This window comes from Acomys russatus, chromosome 31 (assembly GCF_903995435.1).
Source record: "Acomys russatus chromosome 31, mAcoRus1.1, whole genome shotgun sequence".
Lineage (NCBI taxonomy): Eukaryota > Metazoa > Chordata > Mammalia > Rodentia > Muridae > Acomys > Acomys russatus.
Window position 1 is genome coordinate 4,171,702 of NC_067167.1, and position 27,892 is coordinate 4,199,593.

A 27,892-nucleotide genomic window follows, 5' to 3' on the forward strand; every position below is an offset into this window, starting at 1 on the left:
AATAAATCCAAAAAACACACACACGCAAACCCACCGACCCGGTTCTGTGTGAAGTGGGCGACGGAGCCAGGGTCCCTGGAATGGCGGAGACTCTGTCGGGTTTAGGAGACGCGGGTGCGGCGGCCGTGAGCTCCGCGGCGTCAGAGACCGGGACGCGGCGGCTCAGCGACCTGCGGGTGATCGACCTGCGGGCGGAGCTGCGGAAGCGGAACCTCGATTCGAGCGGCAACAAGAGCGTGCTGATGGAGCGGCTGAGGAAGGTGAGGTTCGCTGGGGGGGACCCCCGCGGTCGCCATGGCGACGCCCACCGCCGGGTCCGCGGCGGCCTGTGGCCTTTGCACCGCGCGCGCTTTCGCTCGGGCTCGGGGGGTGGGGTGGGGTAGAAGTTCGAATCCCGACGCCGCAGCGATGGGACCTGAAGCGATGTCACCACGAACCGGTTCTGGGGGTCGGTGACGTCGCGTTCCCTGTGCTGCTTTAGCCCCATCCCCAACTGGGGACGGTAGGGGACTCGGCCAAGGTCACCTAGTAGGGTCAGCTTGTGGCGGGATTCGAGCTCAAGTCCCTTTTCGGCCCCCGAGGCAGAACAGGTGGTTTGGTTTTTTTTGGGTGGGGGGGAGACAGAGTGACCCGTGGGGAGACGAAACCTTAGGAACCCTCGGAGTTCATAGACAACCGGAAGAGGTAGCCCAGGGGGGGGGGGGGAAGCAGAGCAAGTGTTTTTAACTCTTTGCTTTGGACAAGGCTAGGGAAGGTATGTGATGAAGGTGAGTCAGATGCGAGTTCAAGGCCAACCTGGGCTATAGAAGGTGTTCAGACCAGCCAACAACCAGCGGTGTTCAGGCCAGCCCAGAGGACAGGTTGAGGGAGGGGAGTGGTGAAGCAAACTTGGGCAACTTAGCAAGCCTGTTTCAAAATGTAAAGTAGAGGCTACTTACTCAGTTGGTAGAGGACTTTCCTTCCATACAGAAAGCCTGAGTTCTATCCCTAATACTTCCTACGCCTGGGAGTGATGGAGGCAGGAAGTTTAGAAGTTTGAGACCGTCTTGGGATGTATGAGACCCTGTCTGGAAAAAAATAAAGAGGGCTAAGCACATAGATCAGTGGAAGCATGCTTGCCCAGCATTGCAGAGGCCCTTGGAGCCATAGCACACACCCCAGGCTCAGCCTGAGCCCTGGGGCAGGTAGGGGAGCTCAACTCTGTTGCCCTCCTCAGTGGCCTAACTGTGGGGAAGACCTTTAACCCCTTCTGTGTCTGTCCCTCAGTTCGAAATGGTAGCGGTTTGCCTTTAAGGGTAGGGCAGGTGTCACAGGGACAGGACCTTGGCTTGAAGCCTGGTGAGGGTAAACAAATTAGTCTTCTTAGGGTGATCTTTTGTCGTTTTAGATGGGGACTCTGAGCCCCATCTTCAAAAGCATACTTTGTGTCTCTGTGTGTCTTTTACACCATGAGAAGCTGTCCCCTCTGGCTTTTGGATGTGGCCCCTTGCCTGCTTCTCTCTTGCACATGGGAGCTGGAGATACATCCACCCTCCTGGATCCACTCGAACCCCAAAGTAGTCATAATTTCTGTTCAGAGAAGATGGTGGGGCAAGCAAGAGGAGGCAGCAATATGAGGGCCTGAGTTCTGTTCCCAGCACTCAGGGGAAAAAAAAAAAAAAGCCAGGTGGAGTGCTAGTCACAATCCCAGTGCTCAGAGACAGGAGATCCCTGAGGCTTACTGGCTGGCTAATCTAGCCAAGTCCATAAGACAGGGGGATGGTGCCTGAAGGATAGGTAGCTGAGGCTGCCTTCTGGCCACTTGCAAAGTGTACATGTGGGTACATGACATACATGCTCATGAGAGGAGGTGCTGGGGGGTAGAGGCCTGGCCAGGCACCCTACCTACTGAACTCTACCTACTGAGCCCACTCCCTTTCCATTCTTTGTGGACATTGCATCTTTATTGGAATGGGCAAGAAGTTCCCTCGCACTGGTGTCACCTACAGAACATGCAGAGTGTGGGAGGGGATGGCCAGGGCAGTGCCCAGCCTGCCAGTGAAGCACCTGTCAGCCTTGGCAGCACCAAGCGCTCTTTTGAGACTGGAAGCTGAGGGTGGGCTTCTGGAAACTGTCCTCATTGTCCTCTTGGGGGATACAGAAAGGCTTGGGGGGCACAGAGAGGCCCTGATTTGTTTCTACTTACACCCTAGTATGTTTGTCAGATCCAATGGCAGGTCTGCAGTCCTGTCTCTGCCTGCTGTCTCCCAGCTGGTGGCCATCTCCTGTTTTGTTTTGTTTTGTTTTTTAGTGGAGTGGGAGAAGGGGGGTAGAGGAGCAGCTGGTAGGGGTGGGGTTCTGATGTGGCCTGGGAGGGGCAACCCTGTCATACCACCCCCCAAGGAATTAAATGAGATACCTCCCTACAGCATGTCCCTTACCCTGGGGATGTTTCAAAGCTGACTGTCCCCAGAGAGAGGACAGGGGCTGCTGGTGGAACTTGTCTGTGGTCCCCTGCCAGCTTACCTTTGTGCCCTTCTGCACCACAGGAAGCCCCTGGGGGTCTGGGAAGAGTTGCCTGCGCTTGGAGTTCTGAGGGCACTCCTGGTGCCTTCTCTCAGGGGACTGTCAACTTTCAAACATCCTCAGGATGAGAGACATGCAGCAGAAAAGGTGTCTCATTTCATTCCCTGGGGCAGTGTTGACAGGGCTGTGAGGAGAAAGGGGCCCCAGAGCCCTGAGGTTCATAATAGACACAGTTGGTAGTGACACACATAACATGCTTGGGGCCCTTGCTAAGCTGGGCCATTGCTCACCAAATGACATCCTTGGGTGTGAAATGGGACTTCTAGACAGATGTTCTACATGTCTCAGGAGGGAACAGCAGGGTCCCAGCTGCCCTTCTCTTTCCCCCACCCCACCCCCAGTAGGTCAGTGTGTCTTGTGTATAGGCATAGTCTGGGAACTGTGAAGCCGGGGAAGTTGGAGTGTCATCTCTCAGGGACACATGAGGTGGAAGAGTCCAAATTTCTAAGCAGTTACCTCCATGACTCAAGGAGTCTCTAGGACAGTCTTGCAGTGGTGCTGGCTACTGTCATTAGGGATCAAGAGTGCTTGCTGGTAGTGAGTGTGGCACGCACCTTTAATCCCAGCACTCGGAAGGCAGGTAGCTGGATCTCTTGCAAGTTCAAGGCCAGCCTGGTCTGCAAATCGAGTCTAGGACAGCCTGGACTATTGCACAGAGAAACCATGTCTTGAAAAACCTAAAAAAGAAAAGAGCACTTGTTGAGAAAGAGCACTCACAACATAGGCCTGAGCACCTGAATTCAAAGCCCCAGGACTCCTATAAAAAGCTAAGTTTAGCTGCCTGCAGCTATGGTCCTAGGAACTTGCTGGCTGCCAGCCTAGTCCCACATTCAGGGAGAGATCCTATGTTGAGGGACTAGGGAAAAGAAAAATGAGAAAGTGAAGCCAAGCAACATTACCTTAGAAAAGCCATCAGGGGCCTGGGCTTGGCGCACGCCTTTAATCCCAGCGCTTGGGAGCTAGAGGCAGGAGGATTTCTTGTGAGTTCGAGGCCAGCCTGGTCTACAGAGCGAGTCCAGGACAGCCAGGCTACACAGAGAAACCCTGTCTCAAAAACCAAGAAAGAGCTACCAGGTGATGTTTCTAGGGCCCCCATTCCATACGCAGCAGGACAGCTGTTTGTAGAGTCAGGGTGGCAGGTAGCAGCAGCTGGGCTCCTACACCCTGTGAGCAAGCCTGGGCATGGGTGTCCTTTATGGTTGGCTTGGAGCTGGGCACTCCCTGTGTTGAGCAGGCTGCTCAAACTGCAGGCTCAGGTGAGCCTCCTATCTCTGCCTCAAGCTATGGGGCTGCTTTGCTGCCTGTGGTTTTATTGGTTGGCCTTTCTCCTACTGTCCCTTCAGGCCATTGAAGATGAAGGTGGGAATCCTGATGAAATTGAAGTCACCTCAGAAGGCAACAAGAAGATGCCTAAGAGGCCCAGCAAAGGTATGGAGCCTGTGGGCCACTGTGTCGGTGCCATAGGTGCCCTGTGGGTACAGAGCCTTCAGGAAGCCCTGCCTGCTTGCCTGCTGTCCCCTCCCGCATAGGGCCTGAGCACTCAGTGGGGATGGATTGAGGTATGGTCTTTCAGCTTCATATAGAGCCTCTCATTGCCTCAGCTGCCAGAAAATACAGGCCCTGTACTACCAGGCCACCACCGACGCGGTTGATTCCACACCACACAGTGGACCTCCCCATCTGACAGGGCCCCTACCCTTACCCCACTTCTGCCCATGACTGCTGTGTCCAGCCTATGGCCACTTCCCTACTTCGTCTTGCTATCTGTCTTGTCATTTTTGTGAAATTGGAGTTCTGGGAACTTGACAAAATCAGGTGGGTTGGGGCTGCTGGAGATGATGTCTTAGTCACTGTGAGGTTGAGCTGTTAGCTGGCGGGGTAGGGGCGGAGTGGCACAGTAGAAGCCATGCTGCCCATGTGGATGGGTAGTGAAAGAGCTCCGCTCACCTCTGTGGCCCAAGGTGCTGCTTTGGCCCGCCTACGGGAAATGACTTAAGACAGCCCTGCTTGGGAGTGCCCCCAGGGTCTCCCGTTTTACTTGCTTTTTGCCTTTTTAGTAAAAACAAGTTCTTGTTCGGATGTTTTGCCAGATGTATGAGTTAAAGTGCAAAGTTGGCATTCCTTCCCAATCAGAGCTGTCACAGTAAGGGCGTACCTGCCTTCCTGTATGTCTGCTCACTAGACAATAGACATGTGCACATGCAGTCTCATGCATTTGCTTTCCTTAAAATCTGAAAAAGACCACTGATACAGACCTCGGTGATACAGAGGCAGGAGGATCTCCAAGTTCAAGGTCTGCGTGGTATACACAGCAGGTTTCAGGCCCAAAGCTCCACATTGAGAACCTATCTCAAAACAAAGGAAAAAAACTCGTCGTGGCCTGTGGCGACGGCACAGTACATGAGAGTGCTGCTGTGTAAGTGTGAGGGTGAGCTAGAGGCCTCAGCACCTGAGTATAAGCCAGGTGTGTAACCCTGGTGATTGGGAGGTAGAGACAAGATGATCCCAGGCGCTCAGCTGCTGGCCAGCCTAGCTACCGAGGAAGTGGGAGACACCGCTGTCCCGTCTGCCAGGCATGCATACCACACCACATGTGCACTATATACAAATTGGTGGTGTTCTACAAAACCCTTAATGTTTGTTATTCCCCTCAGCATGGTAGGACCATCTGTCCTCAGCTGGTTGTGTGGCATAGTGGACGGAGCTTGCCTAGCATTCCCACCGGGTCTTGGTTCCAACACCATACCAAAATGAAAAGTTCACTGGAGGCAGAGGCAGGGTAATTGCCACAAGTTTGAGGCCTGTTTGAAACAGTCTGAAAAAATGTCAAGGAGCTGGAGAATTGGCTCCGTTTTAAGAACACATATGCTTGTGCAGAGGACATGACTTGGTGCCCAACACCCACATCAAGTGGCCCACATTTGCCTGTCAGTCCAGGGCTTGGGGACTGATGCCTCTTCTGGCTCAGTGAGCATCAGTGCACATGTGACAGACACATAAGCATGAGCAAAAATAAAAAGTTTACAAAAAACTTTGGTTCATGCTATGGATCAGCTCAGCTCAGTGCCCACAGAGGCCATAAGATGGCATCAGATCCTTCCCCAGGATGTAGGTGCCAGGAACTGAACTCAAGTTCCCTGCAGGAACAGTATGTGCTTTTTTTTTTTTTTTTTTTTTTTGGTTTTTCGAGACAGGGTTTCTCTGTGTAGCCTTGGCTGTCCTGAACTCACTTTGTAGACCAGGCTGGCCTCGAACTCACAGCGATCCGCCTGCCTCTGCCTCCCAAGTGCTGGGATTAAAGGCGTGCGCCACCACGCCCAGCTTTTTTTTTTTTTTTAAAGACAGGGTTTCTCCGTGTGGCCTTGGCTGTCCTAGAATCGCTCTGTAGACCAGGCTGGCCTCGAACTCACAGCGATTGATCCTCCTGCCTCTGCCTCCTAAGTACTGGGATTAAAGGTGTGCGTAACCACACCTGGCCAGTATGTGCTCTACCCCCCCCCCCCAAGACAGGGTTTCTCTGTGTAGCCCTGGCTGTCCTGGACTCGCTTTGTAGACCAGGCTGGCCTCGAACTCACAGCGATCCGCCTGCCTCTGCCTCCCGAGTGCTGGGATTAAAGGCGTGCACCACCACGCCTGGCTCCAATATGTGCTCTTAACCACTGAGCCAACTCTCCAGCCTCCGCCCCCAATGTTCTTTTCTCTTTCTTTCTTCACTTTATATCCCAGTCATAGTCCCCTCCCTCCTCTCCTCCCAATCCCACGCTCCCTTCCCTTCCCCTACTCTGTTCCTCTGAAAATGGGGAGCCCCCCCTTACCCACCCACCCTAGCTTATCAAGTCACCCACATTATTTTTATATACACATTTTGTTTTGTGTATGTGAAGGTCAGAGGACAGCTTTTAGGAGTGTTGTCTCCTTCCAGCATGTGGACCCCAGGACTTGAACTTGGGTTGTCAGCGTTGGTAGCAGCCACCTCTACCCATTGTCACAGTTACAGTTCTGTTACTGAGAAGAGACATTGTGACCATGGCAACTCTTACAAAAGAAAACATTTAACTGGGGGACTGGCTTTCGGTTTCAGAGACTCAGTCCATGGCCATGGCTGGAGTAGACTGGCGTGGCGCTGGGGCAGTAGCTGAAGAGCGACCCTGGGCCTGCTGTGGACTTTGACCCTCAAAGCCTTCCCTCAGTGATGCACCTCCTCCAAAATGGCCTTGCCCCTAATCATGCCCAAACAGTTCTACTAACTGGGGACAAAGCTTTAAAAATACATGAGCCAATGGCAGCTGTTGTCATTCAAACCCTGCCTGCTGTCTTTTTTTCTTTCTTTCTTTTTTTCTTTCTTTCTTTTATGTACATTGATATAAGGGTGTCAGATCCCTTGGAACTGGAGTTACAGACAGTTGTGAGCTGCCACGTGGTTGCTGGGAATTGAACCCAGGTCCTTTGGAAGAGCAGTCAGTGCTTTTAACCACTAAGCCATCTCTCCCGCCCCTACCCCTGGTATCTTAACTCCTCATTCTGTTTCAGGATTCTGACAGCTGTCTTCCAGGTGTCAGAGTACTCAGATGTCACTCTCTGTCACCCTGATGTGGGGGTGCACTTCTTAAAATTTTGCTGTTGCCATTCTTCTGGCTGTGACTCTAGTCTGGTCTTTAACCTCTGGGCCAGGGTGCTCTTTGTGCCTCGGCCTCCCAGCCAGCTAGGATGGCAAGTGCCTATCACCACATGTGGAAAAGGAATATATGTTTTTGAGAACTCACTAAAAAGAGACTTTGGCATTCCAAAGTAGTCCAGGCTGGTCTCCCCCTAGGGGTGTGGTTCAGATGACCCTGAAGTCCTGGTCTCTAGCCTCTGACTCCCTGGCCACCTGTACACTGCATTCTTGCCCACCCTTGCCCACCTTCAGTGGTTGTCTCTGTTGAGTTGTAGGGTCTGGGTACTCTGCAGGCTGCTGTGGCTGGGTTTGTGCTGTGTTGTGTGTGTGCTGCCTGTCTGCTGTGGTTGTGCTGTCAGAGGGACATGCACTGTAATTGACAGGAGCTCTTTGTGCCTGTGATGGTTTAGTGTGTGTGGTTTGTAGTTTAATTCTTCATATTGTATGAGGGTGTGAGTGGGAGAAAACCCAAAGTGCTTTAGAAAGATTGCTCCTCCTTGTAATCCACAAGAATAGAGGGTACAGACCACCCCCGGGGCTCTGCTCATTCTAAAACCTACTAATATAGCGCAAGAGCGTCAAACTCTTGCAGCCCCTTTTGCCTTGGAGGATCTGACTTTATCTAGAGCTGTGCAGTACTTGGCAGGGCTCTGCTTTTGACTTTGAGTGCGTTTTACATGGGTGTGGTCATGCCCAGCAATCAAGCTGTGGCCAGAGGGCAAGGGTCTGTTCTTTCCTTCCTCCCTCTGAGTCCTTTGCCACACAGGCTGCTTTGTAATTGCATGCACTGAGTTCTCAAGTACCTGTTGATGGGTTTTGATCAAGATTGACTGAGAGGTGTTTTGAAATTCCAGAAAGGCCTGTCTCAGATTGTCTCAGTGCTCCTCCATGGTGGGTTTTACAGAATCTTAAGAAGTCAGGGTGGTCCCCTCTGTAGGGGATGGCATGACTGGAGGTGAGCATGGTTGTGCTGGCCTTTAACCCCAGCACTTGGGCCTCTGTCTCAGATGGGGTTGGTGGGGGAACATGACACAAGGCCAGGTGTTGTGTTTAGGGTGAGTTTTATCCTTAGGAAAAAATGTCAAGAATCCTGCATGGATTCTGTGATGGTTTGAATGAGAATGTTCCCCCCAGGCTCTAGTTCCCTGCCTGCTGCTACTGTTTGGAGAGGCTGAAGAAGTGTGGCCTTTCTGGAAGCAGTTTGTCACTACAGAGAGCTTTGAGATTTGAGTCTAGCTGTCCATCTGCCTGTGGTCATTACCACAATCCACCCAGCCAGCTTAGCTGCCTGCCCTGCTGCCATGCTTCTGCTGAGATGGACCCATCCCTAACCCTGACTCGTCCTGCATTTGCATTTCCTCATGATGCCTTGTCATAGTGGAAGAGAAGCTGACAAGGCTTTGCAGGTTTTCCGTTTGTTTGTTTCTTTGTTTTGTTTTTATGTGAGACAGGATGATGTTGTGTATAGTCTTGGCTGGCCTGCATAGAGAGCAGGTCGCCCTGGCTTCCACACATGCATGCATTCATGCACACATACAAAACTTAATAAAGAAGTGAAGAGGTTCAGCAGCCCCACAAAAGTTATTCTAGAGGAGATAAGGCCAAGTGGCATAGCTAAGACCATTCTATGCTGCTCCAGGTGGGGAGGGAAAAAAAGAGTGCTCATTCTTTGGCGGGAAGAGCTACAATAACAAAATGCCACTTGCCCAGGCTGTCAGAGCTGGTGAGTGCATGGGGCGAGCTGTCCACAGGATGGAGTGCAAGAACAGAGGTGCACCAAGATCCCAGGGCCGGTGTTCTTGGGCAGTGAGATGAGGCTCCAACCGGGCTTGCTGACTCATTCCCATGACCCAGCAGAGGCAGGAGGATCACTGCAAGCTTAAGGTTAGTTAAGTAGCTGGGCTGACATACAACTTCACCTCAGTTCTGTGGGGAGACTGTTTCACACAGAGATCCCCAATCTGAGTTCGGGGGTGAAGTGTGGCTCCATGGTAGAGCATCCCCAGCACAGGGGGAGAGTTTGAAGTCAGGCCATTGCTGTCCCTGTGGAGAAGGTGGCCTGCCCCTGTGATGACCTGCTTACGTGTTTTATTGTGCCCACCCACCTCAAGTGGGAACCCTTGCTCAACACCACAGAACAAGTGACGGGTGTGGTGAACTCTTGAGTTGCCAGCCCTGAGGGTATAGTATGGTGGCTAGTGGGATTGGCTTGGGGCTTCAGAATGCTGCAGAACTCACAGTGTGGTCTAGTCACTCCTGTGGCGCTACTGGGCTAGAGAGCTGAGTTCTGCCTACCCCCTCCTGTTCTTTGATTTGTTCTTAAGAGCCGGGCGTGGTGGCACATGCCTGTAATCCCAATACATGGGAGGCAGAGACAGCGAATCTCTGTGAGTTCAGTGCCAACCTGGTCTACAAAGTGAGTCTAGGATAGCCAAGGCTGTTAAACAAAGAAACCCTGTCTCAAAAAAACAAAAAACAAAATATGTTCTTAGGGATCTAGGAGAGGGCTTAGTGCCAAACCTGGTAGCCTGAGTTCAATTCCTGGGGTCCACTTAATGGAAGGAAAGACCCAGCTCCCACAGATTGTCCTTATGTCTCTTCATAATACATAGGTAATGTGGCATGAATACACAAAACAATTACATGTAAAAACTAAAACTTTAAAAACTACTTTTCTTCACAAATAAGTACATGCAGACCCTGAAAGAATTGGGTGCGTGTGCCTGGTGACAGGAGAATAGGTAGTTGAGGGCTGGAGCACATGCTCTAGCCAAGTCCGCATGGGGTAGGCAGGGAACCTTGTAGGTGTGAGGCGGGGTTTCCAACAAGGGCAAAACTGGATGCTGCCACCTGGGGAGTAAGAGCGCTTTACACAAGCACTGGTTTCCGTGGGTGTGACGTGAGCCTGACCAGATAGACTCAGATGGAATCCGGTACACTGGTGGAGAGAGCTGGAGAGATTAGGTACACTGATGGAGAGAGCCAAAGAGGTTCTCAGCATAGAGCACTGGCTGCTCTTCCAGAGGACCCGGGTTCCGTTTCCAGCACCCACATGGTGGCTCATAGCCATTTGTAATGCCTCCTTCTCTCGTCCACAGGCATCACACACACACAGGTGCTCTTCTTACCAACAAAACACCCATGCACATAAAAATAAGTAGATAAGCGTTTTTCTGTTTGTTTGCTTGTTTGTTTGTTTGTGACAGGGTTTCTGTGTAACAGCCTGGCTGTCTTGGACTTACTTTGTAGTCCAGGCTGGCTGGGTCTTCCTGCCTCTGCCTCTCTAGTGCTGGGATTAAAGGTGTGCACTACCATGCCCAGCTTTTTGTTGTTTTATGTTGTTCGTTCTTCCTTCCTTTCTTCCTTCTTTCTTCCTTTCTAAGGCCAAGTGGGCTGGGTAGTATTCAGGAGGCCGAGTATAGGGAATCTCTGAGTTCCAGGCTAGACTGGTCTCTGTAATTAGAACCTGTCTTAAGGAAGTTGGAAGGTGATAATGACTTGTTTTTTGTTTGGTTTGGTTTTGGGTTTTGGTTTGGTTTGGTTTTTGTTTTTTCGAGATAGGGTTTCTCTGTGTATCCTTGGCTGTCCTGGACTCCTTTGTAGTCCAGGCTGGCCTCAAACTTCACCGTGATCCACCTGCCTCTGCCTCCCCAGTGCGAGGATTAAAGGTGTGTGCCACCACACCCGATGGTGATGATGACTTGTGTGCCTTCAAAAAAAACCTGCCTTGCCCAGAGCCTGTTCTCAGTGCTCACTTTAGATCATTGTACTTGTGGGTGGCCAAGAGCTGGCTGGTAAGACTGCCCAGGCAGTCCTGATTTGCTTTGTTCGTTTAGGTTTTGGAGACAGGCTCAGTGTGTGGCCTCTAAGTAACTATCCTCCTGCCTCAGCCTCCTGAACTCTAGGATGACAGAGCTGGGGAGGCAGCCCAAGGCAGGGTGTGAACAGTCGAGTGGTGTTTGATCCCCTGAAAGTGGAGTTGCAATAGGTGGTTGTGCATCCTTGGAATTGGACCTGGGCCCTGTGCAAGAGTGGCCAGTGCTTTGTTTGTTTGTTTTGATGTGTAAGCATGTGTGGTCAGGGGAGCACTAAAGCCAGGTCTTCCAACCATATTTGAACTTGGAGTGGTGAGCCTTGGTGATAGGTGCCTATTCCCTGCTGAGCCTTCTTGCTAGCCCATCAGTGTGCGCATCTTTGCTCACCCATGGCCCATCTCCCAGGTGATTCTCCATTCTGTCAAGTTGATGCTAAATATCCCAAACACAGTACACTGAGACCTACCAAGACCTGGCTAGGGTAAGAGGCCAGGCCTGTGCAGTGAGCTGCAGAGCTGGGCACTTGCAGAAATTGGGCACCTGCTTGCAAGCCTCAGACTATTGGCCTCATGCCCACATGCTGTCTCTTTAGGGAGGAAACCAGAAGACGAGGGTGTGGAGGACAACGGGCTCGAGGAGAATTCTGGGGATGGGCAGGTATGCATCAACTTTTCAGTGGATGAGGAGAGGGAGAGCTGGGATGGCGGTGTGCCATGACAATGCCCTCTGTTGCAGGAGGACGTGGAGACCAGCCTGGAGAACCTGCAAGACATGGATATGATGGACATCAGTGTGCTGGATGAGGCCGACATTGACAATGGCAGTGTGGCAGACTGTGTGGAGGAAGAGGAGGAGGCCACACTCCCCGAGGGCCTGGCAGACAGCACTGATCTGGTAGAAGGCACCTTGAAGGGGCTCCCTGAGCAACTGCAGGAGCACGCTGTAAGCAAGCACCTGGCACTGGGCGTGGCACTGGCTGGCCTCCTGCAGAGGTCATGACAGAGCAGGGTAGCAGGGACAGCTGCTGCTGATTACTGTCCCTTAGAAGAGTCTGAGCTATGGTGTGTGAGTACAGCCAACTGGAGGGGCCATCTCTGCTGCTGCCCCCTAGGTGTTGAGTATTGATGTAGCCTTTCCATGTCAGGCATGCGTGAGAACCCAGCAAGGTTGTGATGGTGTAGACTGCTGGGCGCTGGTGCTGTGTTGCATCCCCAGTCAGGAGCACCCCAGGAAACGTGTGGCTTTGGTGAGTGAGAGTCCAGGCATTTACCGGAGAATGCAGGCTCAAGTTCCCAGGCCTCAAGGCTGAAGAATTTTATGGGCACAGGGTTGAAGTCTGCCTGGAGAGAAGAGAGTGGGAAGTGAGGACCCAGGGGTATCTCTTTGGCCCCCTGAGGAGCCCTCTGGCCTTCTCAGAACCTCAGATCTCCTCCTGCAGTGAGCATTCTGTCCTCTGCTGTGAGAACTGACTGAGCCTGACTCTGTGGGCAGCACATTGTTTGAGTAGAGGACCTCCTCTCGTGCTGTGTGGATACAAACAATGTCTCAGAGTCTTTTTCTAAAAGGCACTGCCCAAGTGGTGGGCTCCTCGTCATAAAGTAACACAGGAGTCTAGGGATTGGGAGAATGCTGACTGGCTGATGGGGGCCCAGCTACAATATGAAGGGAATGGGATGGCAGGGAGTACCAGGTGCTATTGCTGTGTGACCTTTAGTGGGCTATTGATCCCTTCTGGGCTTTGGTCACCAAAACTCCAGGTTTGACAAATAAATGATTGGTGTTATGCCCCTTGCCACATGCCTGGGTCTGTGATTGAAGTGTACATAGCAAGCTACCTGTCACTTCCCTTACTGTTGCTCTGCCAGGCCAGAGATCAGAGTCACAGCTAGGACTAGCCACCTTCACACCCAAGCAAGCTTGCCAATCCCTGACCTAGAATGGTGGCCATGCCTGTAACAGCAAGTGCTACTACTGCATAGTCACAGAACAGACATAGTACCCACATCAAGGAATACAGCATCATGGGGGGCTAGGGGGACAACTGGATGTACATGTAACTAGGGTCCTCTTTGCTGTGTGTGGCTCTCATGATGGGAGACAGTTGCATCTTGGGAAGAAAGAGGTGGAGATTGGTCTTGAGTGGATGTGCTGTATACCATTGGGCCATCCTGATTGGGCAAAGAGCTCCATCTTTGGGGGGCGGTTCCCTTCACCTCTGTGGCTGAGCTACTACTCATCCATCCCCTGTTTCTGCAGTGTAAGAGGTGGGGTAGCTGGTACCCAGAGACAGCAGGCTTCACTCTACAGCCCAGGTCTAGAAGAGTTCTGGAAGAGTGGCCACAAGCCATTGTTCTGGTCACCTGGAGGGTTCTGGCAAGTTGTGTCTTACACCTCACCACACTGGGATGATACTCTCAGCCACAGTGGGATGGGGACTGTCCCCTCACCTATGACATTATAAATTGTGCTTTACCTTTCCACAGATAGATGACAAGGAAGCCATTAACAACGTAGATACATCATCATCTGACTTCACCATCCTGCAGGTAAAAATTGTCATACATCTCAATTATACACTCAGTGTAGCCTCAGGTTCTCAGATACCACCTGTCGCTTGGTAGCTGCACCAGCTAAAGTCACCTCCCCAGACAGCAAGTGCTGGAGGCTGTGGAGGACACACCTGCGGCCTCACTTGTCTCCTAGTCCGTGCTTAGGGCAGTGGAAGCACACACTGCACTCTGGCTGTGAGCAGAATGGGTTTTACCCAAGGACCTGCTTAAAAGAATTTGAAGCCCAGTGCTGCCCCGTGGCTGCCAAGTGAGAGTAGGCCTGTGGCCCATCCTAGCATTACAGGATGCACACTGGTTTAGATGTAGGCCTTTTCTTTCAATTCTCCTCCAGAGTTTTAGTATTGACAGTATGAGATAGGGGCTATGGGTATAGGGCCAGTGTTAGGGTTTTCCAAAACAGCAGCCACATGGCAGCCTGAAAACCTACTTGGTTTTCAGAAGCTGTGGCCACTTCCCACCACCTCACTTGACTGGAGATGTATACTTGTCGGGCCAAAGATCTATGTGTTTTGGGGTAGGGCCGCCTGGTCTGTAAATTCATTGTTAGAGAAGGACATTGGGATAAGGTCTCCCTGGAAAGAGGCACAGGTAGGAGGGGCGGGGCATATCCACAGACTGCCCAGGTTTCCCAGGTAGACTGATGGTTGATGTCTGGTGACTGACAGTGCAAGTACTAAACGTTAGAACCAGCCACGTATGTTGGCACACGATTAAATCCCAGCACTCAGGCGACAGAGGCAGCAGATCTCTCAAAACAGGAGAAAAAACAAGGTGAGCACTAAGGGGCGAGGTGGGTCTTGAGCCTCCCAAGAAATTCTATAAGGAATAGAGCACTGGCATATTGGTTTTTGGCTGACACTTGTGCCCCTTGGGCAGAAGTAGCTTCTAGACAAGCTGTTGTCTTTGTTTCATGAAGGTACCCACCACTGGAGCCTATACGTGTGTGACTGTAGTGCTAAAATGCGACACGCTGCAGGACATCCCCTCAGGTGTGGCTCAGCCACACTGCTCCTTTGTCATTCTAGAGCTCAACTTGCAATGCAGGCGGGTCCCAGCCAAGCCCTTCAAGGTGTCCAGTTGGGGCCAGGACACCAGGGAACAGAGCTAAAGGAGTGACTGTCCAAGCTCTTAAAGCCAACCTCCCCACTAAGCACACGGCACCAACTTGGGGTGCAGACCCACTATAGACCTTGCCTCACACACTTGGCCCTCCCGTGTCACTCTGGGCCATGATCCGCTGGCCTGTCTAACAGCAGCACCTGTGCTCATGCCTGGAACGCAGGGTCTCACATCTCTGACTGGGTCTCAGTGGAGTGTTTTCCTTGTACCTTGTGGGTGTGGTCCTTTAGAGGGCAGCAGGCAGAGCCCGCATCTGAGTGGCCAGTGCAGAGACTGCCAAACTCCACATGCAGTCTGAGGGGCATGGGAAGTCGGCTGTGCAGCGTGGATCCAGGGACCATAGCCAACACTTGGTCTGAAAGACAGAGCACAGCTGGGAAGATAGGGTTCCTGGGACAAGTTGGGTCATTGCTGAGGGAGATGACCAGTGCCTGGGGTAGGAGAACTGTCATGGCCCATTTCTACTTAGCCCTAAATTTTCAAAAAGTCAGCTCAAGGCTACTGCAGGTGAAGAGAGTGTCAGTGGGTTTGTGCCAGGCAGTTAAACGTGTATGGATGAGAACCATGCCCCTCATCTCAAGTTCAGTCCAGAGGATACTACGGTGGGAAGATAGTAAGGCTGCTGGGTGCCCTGCAGCAGGGTCAGCAGTAGGTCTGGGGCTGAATAAAGTGTAAGCCCTTGGGGCAGCTTGCCTTGTACAAGCAGGGCCTCCTCTTTGGGCCCAGGTTGCCCCCTGCAGTCCCAGCCTCTCTTAGTTCCCATGAAGGTTGGTGGTGGAGTGGGGCTGGGCCTCTGGGCAGCGTCTTACTTGTGCTTTCTGTTGCAGGAGATGGAAGAGGCAGCTCTGGAACCAGGTACTGTCCAATGCAGGGCTCAGCAGAGGGTCCGCCCACAGCGGGGAGGCTCTTGCTAACCAGTGGCTGCACTCTAGTGTGCATTGCTCTAGTGCTTTACAGTCCAGAGCACACCAGGACCATAGAGATTGGAAACCCAGCCGTATCACAAGATCTGTGTCCGTGGCCAGCAACCTGTGCGGCATCCTACCCACTTGGCGAAGACTTTGGTCTTCTGCATTTAAATAGAAGTGGCAGCATGAAAATGCCCACAAAGTGTCAGTGCACTGCAGTGATCAGAGCTCTGTGCCGCCAGCAGATCTTGTGATACCGGCAGCATGTCACCATGTGGTGTTGGTACAGGCAGTGCAGGTAGCATAGGGAAAGCCACATGAACATGACATGACTGGATCCCCCGAAGAGGAGTGCACTTCTGAGAGAACCGCAAACAAACACTGTCCCTCTGGGCTGCCAAACTGCACATGCCAGAAGACCCGGCGCTCCGCACGTTGTTAACTGCTCTGTAAGGAAGGCAAAGCACCAGGCAATTAGTGATGCATGAAGGCCAGGCACTCAGTAACGCACTTGGACTCCAGCTGAATTGAGAAGAGTCGATTCATATATTGTCACAGTGCACAGAATGAAGACTCAAGACTCAGAAGGTTGTGGGGTGAAGTCTCCGGGATGCTTGCCTCTGCCCTTAGTGCAGGCTGGGGGCGCCATGGCCGTGGGCGCAGGTAGGGTGCAGGCGCTGTGTAGCGGGTTTTCCAATCTCTGTGTAGCCAGCAGTTCTGTCAGTGTGAGCAGGGCCGCCGAGCCCGAGCCGCAGTTGTGATTGCTTTATTTCCCTGGTGATTAAACCTTGTGCCATTCTATTCCTGTTAAATCCGTAGAAAATGAGAAAATACTCGACATTTTGGGGGAAACTTGTAAATCTGAGCCAGTAAAAGAAGAAGGTTCGGAGCTGGAGCAGCCCTTTGCCCAGGCCACGAGTAGCGTGGGGCCAGACAGGAAGCTGGCGGAGGAAGAGGACCTATTTGAGAGCTGCGGCCACCCGGAAGAGGAAGAGGAGGAAGAAGAGCAGGAAGAGGAGCAAGAGGAGGAGGGAGATTTAGCTTTGGTCCGCAGCAGCGAGTCTGAGTCTCCAAGCGCTCGGTGTCAGTGGAGCGAGGCAGACGCCCCGTTAGCGGTAGTGAAAAGGGAGCCGGCGGAGGCGCCGGAAGGAGGCGCCGGGATGGACTGCGAGCCTGTAGGGCTAGAGGAGCCAGTTGAACAGAGTAGCACGGCTGCCCAGCTCTCGGAGGCCACCAGCCAGGAGCTGGTGCAAGCGCCCACGGCAGCCCTGAGCCCTGAGCCCCAAGATAGCAAAGACGACGTGAAGAAGTTTGCTTTTGACGCTTGTAATGACGTCCCTGCGGCTCCTAAAGAGTCCTCAGCCAGTGAGGGCGCTGATCAGAAAATGAGGTTTGTTGATTCTCAGTCCTAGACCAGACGCTATCTCCTTTCATTGTCACTAGCGACACACACGAGCTGTTTAGAGCCTGCAGTCGGCAGCCACGCTGCCCAGCTAGCTCCTTCAGGCAGTTCATTTCTTGTTTATTTTACACTGGTTCTGTAATCTTTTCTTTTTTTCCCTCAACCTGCCATGGTTTTTTGCTTTTTAATTCTTCTTAATTATTTTTAGCCCGGCAGAAACTTAATTAACTCCTGTGGGTATGAAACCTTAATGTTAGGTCAGATTTCCAAAACATGTTTGTCGGGGTGTTCTTTTTGAGAGTTAAGTGCCGGGTAGGTATGCAGCTTTGGCAGGTCCTTAGGGCTCTGGGTTTGTCTCCTGCTGCTGCATCCCCCTTGAGTGACACTGTCTCTTGTCTCTAGTTCTGTCGAAGATGACTCGGATACAAAAAGGCTTTCCCGAGAGGAGAAGGGTAGGTCCTCGAAGTGACACCAGTCCTCTGGAGTGTGGTGGGTCTCAAGTTGATCATGGCTGGTGTTTCCCCTACCTGCGCGCAGACAAGACCCCACCACCACCTTTAAGTCTGCAGGCCCCAAGCGTGTTGAGTCTTTGGTCCTGAGAGCTGACATGTTCTCTAAGTGTGGATAAGTTGGCAGGTCCCTTGCTCATCAGGCTCTGATGACTCAGGTCCTTCCTCCCAGCACTTAGGAAACAGAGGCAGGGGGAGGATGGCAAGTTCCAGGCCAACCTGAGCTACCTAGCAATGTCCTGTCCCCAAAAAAAAAAAAAAAAAAAAAAAAAATTGGTTGGCTGGGAAATGACACGCCCAGGCCTGCAGTTCTGACCATGCAGGGTCTGGGGAGGGTGGCTGCAAGGACACCCCCACCTTGCCCTGGCTGCTCCATGGGCAGAAGCCATTGTGGGCCGGGGTTGACGCAGCTGTTGATAAATGCTTGACTGCTGCAATGTCCTGATAGCCATTTTCAGTGTCATATGTACATGCCACTGCTCTCTGTGGCTAGGCTAACACTAGTGATGGAAGGGGAATTTCCTGAGCCTGGACATGCCATTGAGTCCTGGACACATGTCCCCAAAGTGCTGGGGATGGCCACACACTGGCTGTTGAGGTTCTGACTGGAACTTCTCTTTGCACAGGTCGTAGCAGCTGTGGTAGGAATTTCTGGGTCAGTGGTCTTTCATCTACGACCAGAGCCACAGATCTGAAGAACCTTTTTAGCAGATACGGGAAGGTGAGTCGCCACAACCCGAGAGTGAACAGAGAGCGCTTCACTGCACAAATCTGTGTCCTGGACATAGACTGGAGCTTACTGTCAGGGTCCCACAAGTGCAGCGAATGTGGTGGTGGCCGAGCACTGGCGCCACCTCTCACAGCATTCATTTGTGTCACTGTGTCTGCAGTCACCTGTTTGTAGCTGTGTGACTGTCATAAGTCAGTCCTGTGTTGTGACTGTTGTTCTGCATGCAGGTTTAACCCTTGTTAGAGGAGGACAGGCAGGCCTTGATCGCATCTTCTCAGTCCCCTTGAGAATTGAGAGTGAGGTAGCTCTTCCAGTGGGTGGGTGCATTGCTCCCCAGTGCCAGCTGCTTCTGGCCAGGCACAGCTGGCAGGGCCTCTGCTGAGGGGAGTCGGAAGCCCCTGCCCTGCGCTGTAGCTGCTGGGTCTGAGCCTACAGCTGTATCTCAGGTGGTCTGATTTCTTCCAGGTGGTGGGCGCCAAGGTTGTGACAAACGCCCGGAGTCCTGGAGCTCGCTGTTACGGCTTTGTCACTATGTCCACAGCTGAAGAGGCAACAAAGTGCATTAGCCATTTGCACAAGACTGAGCTGCATGGCAAGATGATCTCAGTGGAAAAGGTCAGTGGTCTTGTGCTGTGGTTGGTGGTGCTGGTCGTGGGGCCGGTACATGATGGCACTAGCTTTTGACTCTCCTACAGGCCAAAAGTGAACCCACTGGCAAGAGAGTGCCTGACAGGAGAGATGGGGACAGCAAAAAAGAGAAGGCCAGCACCAGTGACAGGTATTCCTGTAGATCACCAGAGCTCTGTAGTCACAGGCCACTGGAGTGCCGTAGACACCTTGCACTCAGAGGTCCTCTTACATCCCCTTGCCCTGGGTGGTTGTTGCCTCCTGAAGCTTCCTCTGAGGCTTGATGGTCTCTTGATCCATCCTAGGTCAGCAAACCTTAAAAGGGAAGAGAAAGCTGACAGAAAAGATGATGCCAAAAAGGGGGATGGTGGCAGCACAGAAAAGAGCAAGGATGCAGACGACCAGAAGCCCGGGCCTTCAGAGCGCTCAAGGACCACCAAGTCAGGTAGGGAGTGACCACCTTATCCTGGCAGGTGCTGGCTTAAGTGACTCTGGATTCATCCCTTCCTCTCTCTGTTTACAGGAAGCCGTGGCACCGAGCGCACCGTGGTGATGGACAAATCCAAAGGCGTACCTGTTATCAGTGTGAAGACGTCTGGATCCAAAGAGAGAGTAAGTGTCAGCACCTACTGCAGGCTGGATGCCCCGGGATCCCTGGTCGGCTGCCTTTGAGGGAAGCTTGCTATGTTTTAGAATGCAGAGAAGTGGCGTGGCTTCTAGAACCTGCTGCTGCTCTCTCTGATGGCTGCTCTGTGCTACCTCTGGTCCCCGCCTTTCAGTAGCCCACTGTTGGGACAGCTGCAGACCTTGGTGGGTTCTGAACTCTCAGAAACTGACCACCTTAGTAGACGGGTCTGGCATGCCCAAGACCTCCGCTCTTGTGCCAAGCCTCTTGAGGACCACAGGCTTCAACGTGGCACCAGGGCCCCTGGAGCCACAGGCAGGCTAGGGTTGGCATACGTTTGTAGCAACCAAGGACTCAGGTTCTCAAAGCCCAGTGTGGCACACTGTTGAGTGACTAAGGCACTGTCAGAGATTCCTGGCCTAGGTCTCAGCAGGATGGAGGAGTCCATTGATCATGGCGTAAAGACCAGGTGGAATTAAGATAGGAGATTGCCACATGCTGCAGGCCAACCAGGGCTAGGCAGTGAGACACCACAGCCAAAGGTGTCCGTGTAAATGGAAAGGGCTGTCAGGGGAACAGCTCTGAGTTAGCCCGCCCGGGGCTTGCCCTTGTCAGCAGGAGGCTGAGGCAGGACCACATGGTTCATCAGGGTTAAACAGTGAGACCCTGTCTGCGCGTGCAGCAAAGACTGGCTTTAGTCATTGAGCGCCTTATGTGTTTTGTTGGGTTCTGTGAGTGCCTTCTTCAGTCGGTGGCTGTCCCTTTGCCAGGTACCTCTATCCCTCCTGCTTTAATGCTTTTTCTGTTTGCTAAACCAGGCCTCCAAAAGTCAGGACCGAAAGTCAGCCAGTCGGGAGAAGCGGTCTGTTGTGTCCTTTGACAAGGTTAAAGAGTCTCGAAAATCCAGAGACTCAGAGTCACGAAGGTGAGTGTGTGTTGCTGAACAGGCAGGCACTCTGCAGGCCCTGTACCACAGTGGCTGCCTGCAGGATTTCACCTCCTCAAAGACCAAAGGAAGTTAGCAGCTGGGCCAGAGGACAGGGAGGATGTCAGAGGGCCTCACTCACCCAGGAGGGATCAGGGAAAGGATACTTTGCTAGCTGGGGACAGCCCTGGTGCCATGTGGCTGTTGCAAGTCAGTTTGTAATGTGACTTTTACTCATGGCATGTGTTGAAAGTGGGTGCCAGGGCAGACAGTCTCCAAGCCTCACTCTGGGTTCCCAGCACACGGGGGGGGGGGGGGGGGGGGGGGGGGGAGGGTACTGGCCTCTCTTCGAGCCTGGTTGCCAGGTTGAAGGAGGGGCAACCAGGAGGTGACAGCTCAGTGCCATGAGCCCACCCTCTGTGAAGTGCTTTCTTTGTTTTTAACCTGGTCAGGAGTTTGACCTTGCTGTCCCCAACATGCCCCCAGCTCCTCACAGTGAGGCTTCTACCCCACTTCTTCACTTGGGCCTGTTCACACAGGGAACGGGAACGCAGTGAGCGGGAGCAACGGTTGCAGGCCCAGTGGGAGCGGGAGGAGCGGGAGCGGCTAGAGATCGCCCGGGAGCGCCTGGCTTTCCACCGCCATCGGCTGGAGCGGGAGCGCATGGAGCGGGAGCGGCTAGAGCGGGAGCGCATGCATGTGGAGCAGGAGCGGAGGCGCGAGCAGGAGCGCATCCACCGAGAGCGAGAGGAGCTTCGGCGGCAGCAGGAACTGCGCTATGAGCAGGAGCGCCGGCCTGCTGTGCGCAGACCCTATGATGTGGATGGCCGGTGAGCAGTCAGAGGCCCAAGTGTGGCAGGGCCCAGGCATTCAGACACTCTCACTGACCCAAGTCGGGGCTTGCTGTGACCAATGGTGTGTGCGGAGATGCTCTGTGTCAGCTCAGGGTAGGAGGCCTGCCAAAGACAAGGACACAGAGCACCACAGTGGCGCTAAGGCGTAGGTGGGAGTGTTTGGGCCAAGGGTTTATTATGGCTTCTACAAGGAGAACTTTTGCCAGAGATGAGGTCGGGACTTGGACCCATGCGGGCTTTGTTCCAAGCTCCTGGTGCCTCGTGAGCACTGATGCCACATCCCTGCCTCACATCCTCACAGGCGTGATGATGCCTACTGGCCGGAAGCTAAGCGGGCCGCGCTGGATGACCGCTACCACTCAGACTTTGGCCGCCAAGACCGTTTCCATGACTTTGATCACAGAGACCGAGGCCGCTACCCGAACCACTCTGTGGATAGGTGAGCCCCTGTGTGAACCCATGGCCATTTGGGGGTGGGGGGTTGTATGTATGCAAGCCCCTCCCTGCCTGGGTCTCACTAAAATCATCCTTTTTAGGAGAGAAGGTTCACGGTCGATGATGGGGGACAGAGAAGGACAGGTGAGCACAGCGTGCTGCTTCAGCCACAGGGTGGATTTCCTATCTGCTGGCCAACGCTGAGGGAAGGGAAGGGTGGTTCCCACTCAGTGCTCCCAGCAGCACACTGCTGCTCTTGATCCTTTTTACCTTGGTTACAGTGCTGGCCACCTCTGGCCCACACACTACCCAGTAGAAAAGTGCCTGCTGAGGGGGCCTCACTAGCCTGGCAGGGTTGCAGCCCTACGTGCACTCCCTGGGGAGGGTTGACCTGAGGCCCCTCGTATCAGTCTGCACAATTACTGCTTTCATTGCACAGACCCTCACTTCCGTCTTTTTTACCATCCTATACCCTTGGTTTCCTGTCACCAGGTTGCCACCAAGGTTGTCTGGTCTTGGGGCAGTTAATTCCTCAGTCCTGTGACTTTGCTTTGCATCAGGCCACCATCCTAGTGTCACCACTGGCACACAGTTACTTGTATGTGATCACTTGCGTGTGCAGTTGTTAACTCTGCAAAGGAGGGCAGGGCACAGTGTCTGGCTTGAGGGTAAGGAGGCAGAACTAGGGCTGGTCTAGAGCTACAGTGCCATGGGACTGTCTGTGGTCCTGCCGGAGGCTGGGAACGCTGGGCTTCGCTTCCTGTCTCATATCTTTCCCGCCTTGGCCTTGAAACAGGGTTTTGATAAGCCAGGGTTAAAGTTGGGCGCAACTGAGATGATAAGGGTAGACGTCCTGGGCTGTGTATCACAGGAGGTCATGTGTTCGTGGTGGAGGGAAGTGTCAGTCATGGGACTCAAGTTCTTGAAGCAAGGATGTGTGCACAGGGTGGGGCCCTTGTGAGGAGCCTTGCAAACCTGACCCTTCATGAGAAGAGGGCACTGTGACAGTGGCCACCTAGCTCTGTATTCTGAGTGAAACCAGGTGTCTTCTGATCTGGGGATAAGGGCTGATGCTGACTGCGCCTCTTTCTCTGGTCTAGCATTACCCCGAGCGCCATGGAGGACCTGAACGCCACGGCCGGGACTCTCGAGACGGCTGGGGCTACGGCTCAAATAAAAGAATGAGTGAAGGCAGGGGGCTGCCCCCTCCTCCCAGGTTTGTGTCCCTTCCAAAGCCTGGTCAGTGGGTGACTGTCCTTGCCTGTTGGAGCCTGAGCCCCCCAGCTACACTGTCAGCTGAGGGCTTGGTATGGCAGCACAGGTCAGAGGTATCTCTTTCCAAGGGGCAGACGTGACTGGGGGGAGCATGGTCGGAGACTTGAAGATGACAGGGCATGGCAGGGCGCACCCGATGGAGGCATGATGGAGCGTGAGCACAAGAGGTGGCAAGGTAAGGACTGGGTGGGAGCCAGGGCTGCCTGCTGAGGAGAGATTGGGGCTTGTGGGGGGTGGGGCTTGCTGAAGCCAGTGGAGCTTTGGCATACCTGCCAAACTGCCCACTTAGGCCTGTGTCTTGTCCTGCAGGTGGTGAGAGGAACATGTCTGGACACTCTGGGCCTGGCCACATGATGAACCGCGGTGGCATGTCAGGGTGAGTGCTACACTGCCAAGCAGGGGCAGGATTGCTCTGCAGTGGTGACCTGGGGACCACCAGCCAAGTTAGGACCTCAGAACACCAATTCCCTGCTTCTCCTTAGGCGTGGCAGCTTCGCTCCTGGTGGAGCCTCTCGTGGCCACGTGATCCCACGTGGAGGGATGCAGGGAGGCTTTGGAGGACAGAGCCGGGGCAGCAGACCCAGCGATGCCCGCTTCACCCGCCGCTACTAAACCACCCAACTGCGACCTCCATGTCCTGTTAGGACTTCCCTTCTGCCATTGTACAAAGGATTTTTTTTTAATCTGCTGCCATATTGTAGCTTGTTATGATGTGAATTTGTTTTCTTTTTGTTTGTTTGTTTTGCTTTTTTTGTTTTTGTAATAAAGGTGTTTCTGTTCGTGTGCCCTTTACTTCAAACCCTCCAGTTTGGCCTCTCATTCCCATCAGGAAAGAGGGCTGGGGCCAGTCATGCTCTGTGCTGTGTCTGACCTAGGACACCCGTGTGAATGGTGTTGGAGGGGACTTACAGACAGGTGTGAGGCAGAGGACAGGGTGCTTGGGCTTCTGGAGCACAGTAGGTTACTGACACCCACCCTAGATCACCAACTTCAGGACTCCACCAGTGTGACTCTGTAGCTCAGGAGTGAAGCTGGACAAGGTGGTCCTGTGTCCAGCCAAGCGGCCTCTGTGAATGTGGCCTAAATAACCAGGGCCCTTTCCTGAGGCAGCTTGTATCCTGTTGGGTGTGGTAACAAGCTCAGAGCTCCATGTGGCAGAAGCCATGTCTGGAGGGTCTGGGTGTGTGCAGTGACCCAGAGCCCCTGGGGTAGCCTGCCGTCGGCCCACCTTGGCCTTAGCCCTTCTGGGCCTGGCGGCAATCAGCCTTCTGAATGACTGATGCAGGGGAGAGGGAGCTTCAGAGGACAAGGCTGGAAAGACCAAAAACTGGTCTGCAAATGAACCTCCCCAAGTCCAGGTTCCCCCAACACTATACCTTCATCCTTTCTGTGGGCTGGAGGGATGGTTCAATGGCACACAAGTTAGATCCCAGCACCCAGGTTAAGCAGCTCACATATGGACAGTGGAGGTGTGCATACATGGAAGCACATTGTGCTAGTTAGTATGAGAAGAGTCAATAAATGAGAAGATGCCTCCATCAGATTGGCCTCTGGATCACTTTGATGACTGGTGTGGGAGCCACACAGTACCACTCTGGGTAGTTAGGAAGTAGGTTGAACAAACCCTGGGGAGCATGCAGTGGACTTCTGCGGCCTCTGATTCTGTCTTGCCTCCAGGCTACTGCCCTGACTTCTGCTGCAAGTGATGGAGTGGGACCTGAGTGGGACAAGGTAAAATACACTCTTTCCTGCCCAAACTGCTTTTGGTCATGGTGTTTTATTACACCATGTGTTAACAGAAACCCTAAGACACAAGTCGTTTTTGTGTTTTGATACAGAGTTTCTCAGTGTAGCTTTGCCTGTCCTAGCTTGCTTTGTAGACCAAGTTCTCAAAATCCTCTTGCCTCTGCCTCCCCAAACACAAATTTCTAAAATTTCAAATTTTAACTTACCATAAATCAAGGGGGAGTGTCCTGGTTGCCCAAAGCCCAGGTAATGCAGGCCCCTCAAGCCCATTCTACATCTACCAGAACACGGGTCAGGAACCATTCCCAAGTCCTTTATTGGGCCAGCAACACTGGGAGCTGCCCTCAGGGGCGTCCCCACTCTGGGCAAGTCTGCGGCATCTGGGTCTTGCCTCCCCGTAATACTGGGCCAGGTGGCATTCTTTATTTGCTGCGTTCTTTCACGTATTCCCAACCTTCCCTGGAGTAGTCTCGGGCCTTGGAGGGTGCGACGGACAAAGCTGCCATGACTGAGATGACACCTGCAGGGACGGTGTGTGAGTACCAATGAGGCCCGCCTTGCCAGAGGGTAACGTAAGAGTGCTGACTAAAGCAGGCGTGGGGGCAATGGGTCTAAACTGCCTTCCCTTCCCTATGCTGTTTCAGATTGTTAAAAGCAGGTTTCATTTCACTATGTAGCCCAAACTCAATCCTTCTGCCTCAACTCTTCCCAGTGCTGGGATTACAGACTTGGGGGAAAACATCCAGCTTTTGTCTTTTGGAAACAGGGTCTCGTATGTCCCAGGCTGTGGTCAAAGATGACCTTGAATTCCTCTGAGTGCTGAAAGGGCAGACCTAAAAACACCATCCCTAATTTATGGGGTGCTGGGGATAGGCTCCAGAGCTTCATGCATGCTAATAGAGGACTTTACCACTGAGCTACAACTGCAACCCCTTGACTTCTTTTCTTTCTCCACTCCCACCCCCCTCACCCCCCACCCCCCCCCCACCCCCCATTTTCAAGACAGGGTTTCTTTCTCTGTAGTCCCGACTGCAGCTCTGCTTTGCCTCAACCTCACAATCTTCCTGCCACAGCCTCCCAAAGTGCTGAAGTCACAGGCATGGACTACCACACCAGTCCCTTCTACTTAACTCTGTAGGTGACGTACAGGCACACAAACAGGCAAACAGGAGTGGAAAGGAACAGTGAGGTAAACAGAACTGGTAGAGGCTGGGGTGCCCAGGCATCATGCAAGAAGGGACGACACGGGGACCTACCTGAGTTCCAGGAGTCACGAAAGTTCGGAAAGTTAATCTTTGGAGGAGCTGGGAGCTGGGAAGAAAGAGGCGCACAGGGGCTGGTGCATGGCGATAGGTCACGCTTTGTCACCCAAACCCAAAGACACAGAACTCCACCAAGAAGGGGGCGGAAGGAAAGGTCAAGGACACCCAGAAGCGACCCGGAAGCCCCATCCTCACTCCCAGGCTAGGGTACCTGTGGCATCTCCAGACCCGTCTGCTGGCACACGTACTGGCTGAACTGGTACATGGCTGGTGGCACCACCTCCTCAGCCTTCCGCAGGGCAGCCTCACTCTTGTCACTAGGCCCCAACAGCTCCTGGTCATAAACAAGGTAGACTGCTCCTCCCGCTACACTTCCCTTGATGAGGAACCTGAGGGGAGACAGGAAGGGAGAAGCCGTGGAGCCAGGGACCTGACAGTTTACAAGGTGACAAGCTGGAAGGCCAAGGAACAGGCATTATTGTCTTTGTGACACGACGTTTAAGTGGTAAGCCGAATCTTAGAGGAAGAAGCCGTGGGTCATTCGAAGCCAGCAGAGAGCAGAGGGCAGTGGACACAAAATCTTCCCGGGAGTCCCAGGAGCTCCACGCAAGATCCGGAGAGAGGCGAAAGGCAGGATTCCCTGCGCATCCCCATTGCACACAAGAGTAAACTGAAACTGTAGATGATAAGCGCTGCCTGGGAAAGAAGTTGGGGGGAGGCCATCCTGTTAGCTTTGCCAGTAAGCCTGTTTCCCCACATGGACCCTGAAAAGAGCTCCGGGCTCAACCGGAAGTGAGCAAAGGCAGGACACCAAACCGCAGGGCACAGATAGATGCCTGCAGCAGGGAACTTTCTACGAAGGCTCAGGGCCTACCCAATTCTCCACGCACCTCATTAACGACCACACTCGAGCAACCATGGTCAGTCTCTCGCTTTACTCCTCACGGAAGGACAAACTCGCCCGCTGCTTCCGGCTGGTGGTGCTGCTGAGGTTACTGGGAAATATAGTCCTCGCTGTCAGCCGCAAAGGACTCCGGGAGCAACAATAGACTCAATTTATCCAGGCCGTGGCTGTCGCAATTCTTTCTGGAAAATGTAGTAGGCAGAAGACCAGAGAAGGGCTAGGCCGCAAAGGCTCCTGGGAAATGTAGTCTGGAGCCCTTGAAGGGCGGTGAAAGGATCCCCGCGCCCGCGCGAAGGATTGAGCCGTCCCTGAGGTGAAGCAAGCCTTGGAGGCGGTTACCAAGGCAACGTGAGGGCGTTATTGTTTCGGAAGACCAGGTGTCTTCCGTTCAGGTGAGCATCTCGGGGCGTGACTTTAACCTGTTGCCCGGCAATGCCAGGGAGGCCGGTCCCCGCCCTAGAGGAGGCTCGGGGGTCACGTGATTGTTGGGATTCAGGTGCGAGAGCAACAGTGGGAAGAGAGCTGGGACCAAAGTGGATAACCGCCACCTTTGCAAAGAAGTGGGCAATGAGGTGATGACCGCATAGATCCCTCTTCCGCTGTCAAGTGAGGCCTGAGCTTAGGATAAGTGCTCGGCGGCCGCCTCTTTATCCAGCGGGGAACTACAAACTCCCTAGATGATGGAGCAGAGAATTCTCAGAGGAGTTGGATCCTACACCCCTCCATTCGCTGCTGCAGGCACAGGCCCGCCCGCCCACCCATCCATCCATCCATCCAGTCACCCACCTGTCAGCCCATCCACGCAGCTGTTGGCTTTCCTGCTTGCATGGAAGGGTATCCTGGCACTTGAGAGTTCAAGAACCACATACACAGTTCTGAGAGGAAGCCTCCTCAGCAGAGGCACTGTAGCTCCCAGAGGAGGCTATCCCCCAGCTGAGCTGAGGAGCTCAGGAGCCCCAGCTGG

General features: G+C 53.3%; 3 protein-coding genes across 9 annotated transcripts in view; 1 reads left to right on the forward strand and 2 right to left on the reverse strand.

Annotated features, from left to right (window-relative positions):
- The window catches only part of Safb2 (scaffold attachment factor B2), a 23,395-nt gene extending 23,228 nt beyond the window's left edge, over positions 1 to 167 (reverse strand). For all 6 annotated transcript variants that reach the window (XM_051172813.1, XM_051172810.1, XM_051172809.1 and 3 more), the window contains exon 1: positions 39 to 167. The gene's annotated coding sequence lies outside the window, so the exon portion shown is untranslated. The remainder of the gene's footprint in view (positions 1 to 38) is intronic.
- On the forward strand, positions 81 to 23,974 carry Safb (scaffold attachment factor B). Of its 2 annotated transcripts, none has more exons than XM_051172816.1 (21): positions 81 to 260; positions 3,909 to 3,993; positions 11,630 to 11,694; positions 11,773 to 11,979; positions 13,521 to 13,583; positions 15,554 to 15,581; positions 16,454 to 17,024; positions 17,439 to 17,488; positions 18,172 to 18,266; positions 18,741 to 18,890; positions 18,971 to 19,053; positions 19,208 to 19,347; positions 19,426 to 19,514; positions 20,346 to 20,452; positions 20,992 to 21,282; positions 21,608 to 21,745; positions 21,843 to 21,885; positions 22,842 to 22,957; positions 23,085 to 23,191; positions 23,326 to 23,392; positions 23,499 to 23,974. In XM_051172816.1, exons 1-21 carry the CDS (start codon positions 81 to 83, stop codon positions 23,626 to 23,628), a joined length of 2,805 nt encoding a protein of 934 aa, XP_051028773.1. In that variant the 3' UTR covers positions 23,629 to 23,974. The 2 variants fall into 2 exon arrangements, with proteins under 2 accessions (XP_051028773.1, XP_051028774.1); XM_051172817.1 differs by having other exon boundaries at positions 23,091 to 23,191; positions 23,499 to 23,973.
- Positions 23,975 to 25,059: 1,085 nt separating this feature from the next.
- Positions 25,060 to 27,079, reverse strand: Micos13 (mitochondrial contact site and cristae organizing system subunit 13). The gene is made up of 4 exons (XM_051172819.1): positions 26,915 to 27,079; positions 26,236 to 26,413; positions 26,019 to 26,073; positions 25,060 to 25,282 (listed from the first exon to the last, which is right to left on the reverse strand). The coding sequence occupies exons 1-4, from the start codon at positions 26,941 to 26,943 to the stop codon at positions 25,185 to 25,187; spliced, it is 360 nt and encodes a 119-aa protein (XP_051028776.1). The 5' UTR covers positions 26,944 to 27,079; the 3' UTR covers positions 25,060 to 25,184.
- Between the last annotated feature and the right edge of the window lie 813 nt (positions 27,080 to 27,892).

What these genes read in the sequence shown, in the direction of transcription:
- Safb (XM_051172816.1), top strand. Translation starts at nt 81, where the DNA reads ATGGCGGAGACTCTGTCGGGTTTAGGAGACGCGGGTGCGGCGGCCGTG. An exon ending in AGCAACTGCAGGAGCACGCT is followed by an intron (nt 11,980 to 13,520) that starts GTAAGCAAGCAC and finishes ACCTTTCCACAG; the next exon opens with ATAGATGACAAGGAAGCCAT. An exon ending in TGGGGGACAGAGAAGGACAG is followed by an intron (nt 21,886 to 22,841) that starts GTGAGCACAGCG and finishes TCTCTGGTCTAG; the next exon opens with CATTACCCCGAGCGCCATGG.
- Micos13 (XM_051172819.1), bottom strand. Translation starts at nt 26,943, where the DNA reads ATGGTTGCTCGAGTGTGGTCGTTAATGAG. An exon ending in CGGGTCTGGAGATGCCACAG is followed by an intron (nt 26,074 to 26,235) that starts GTACCCTAGCCT and finishes CTTTCTTCCCAG; the next exon opens with CTCCCAGCTCCTCCAAAGAT. An exon ending in TCGTGACTCCTGGAACTCAG is followed by an intron (nt 25,283 to 26,018) that starts GTAGGTCCCCGT and finishes CCGTCCCTGCAG; the next exon opens with GTGTCATCTCAGTCATGGCA.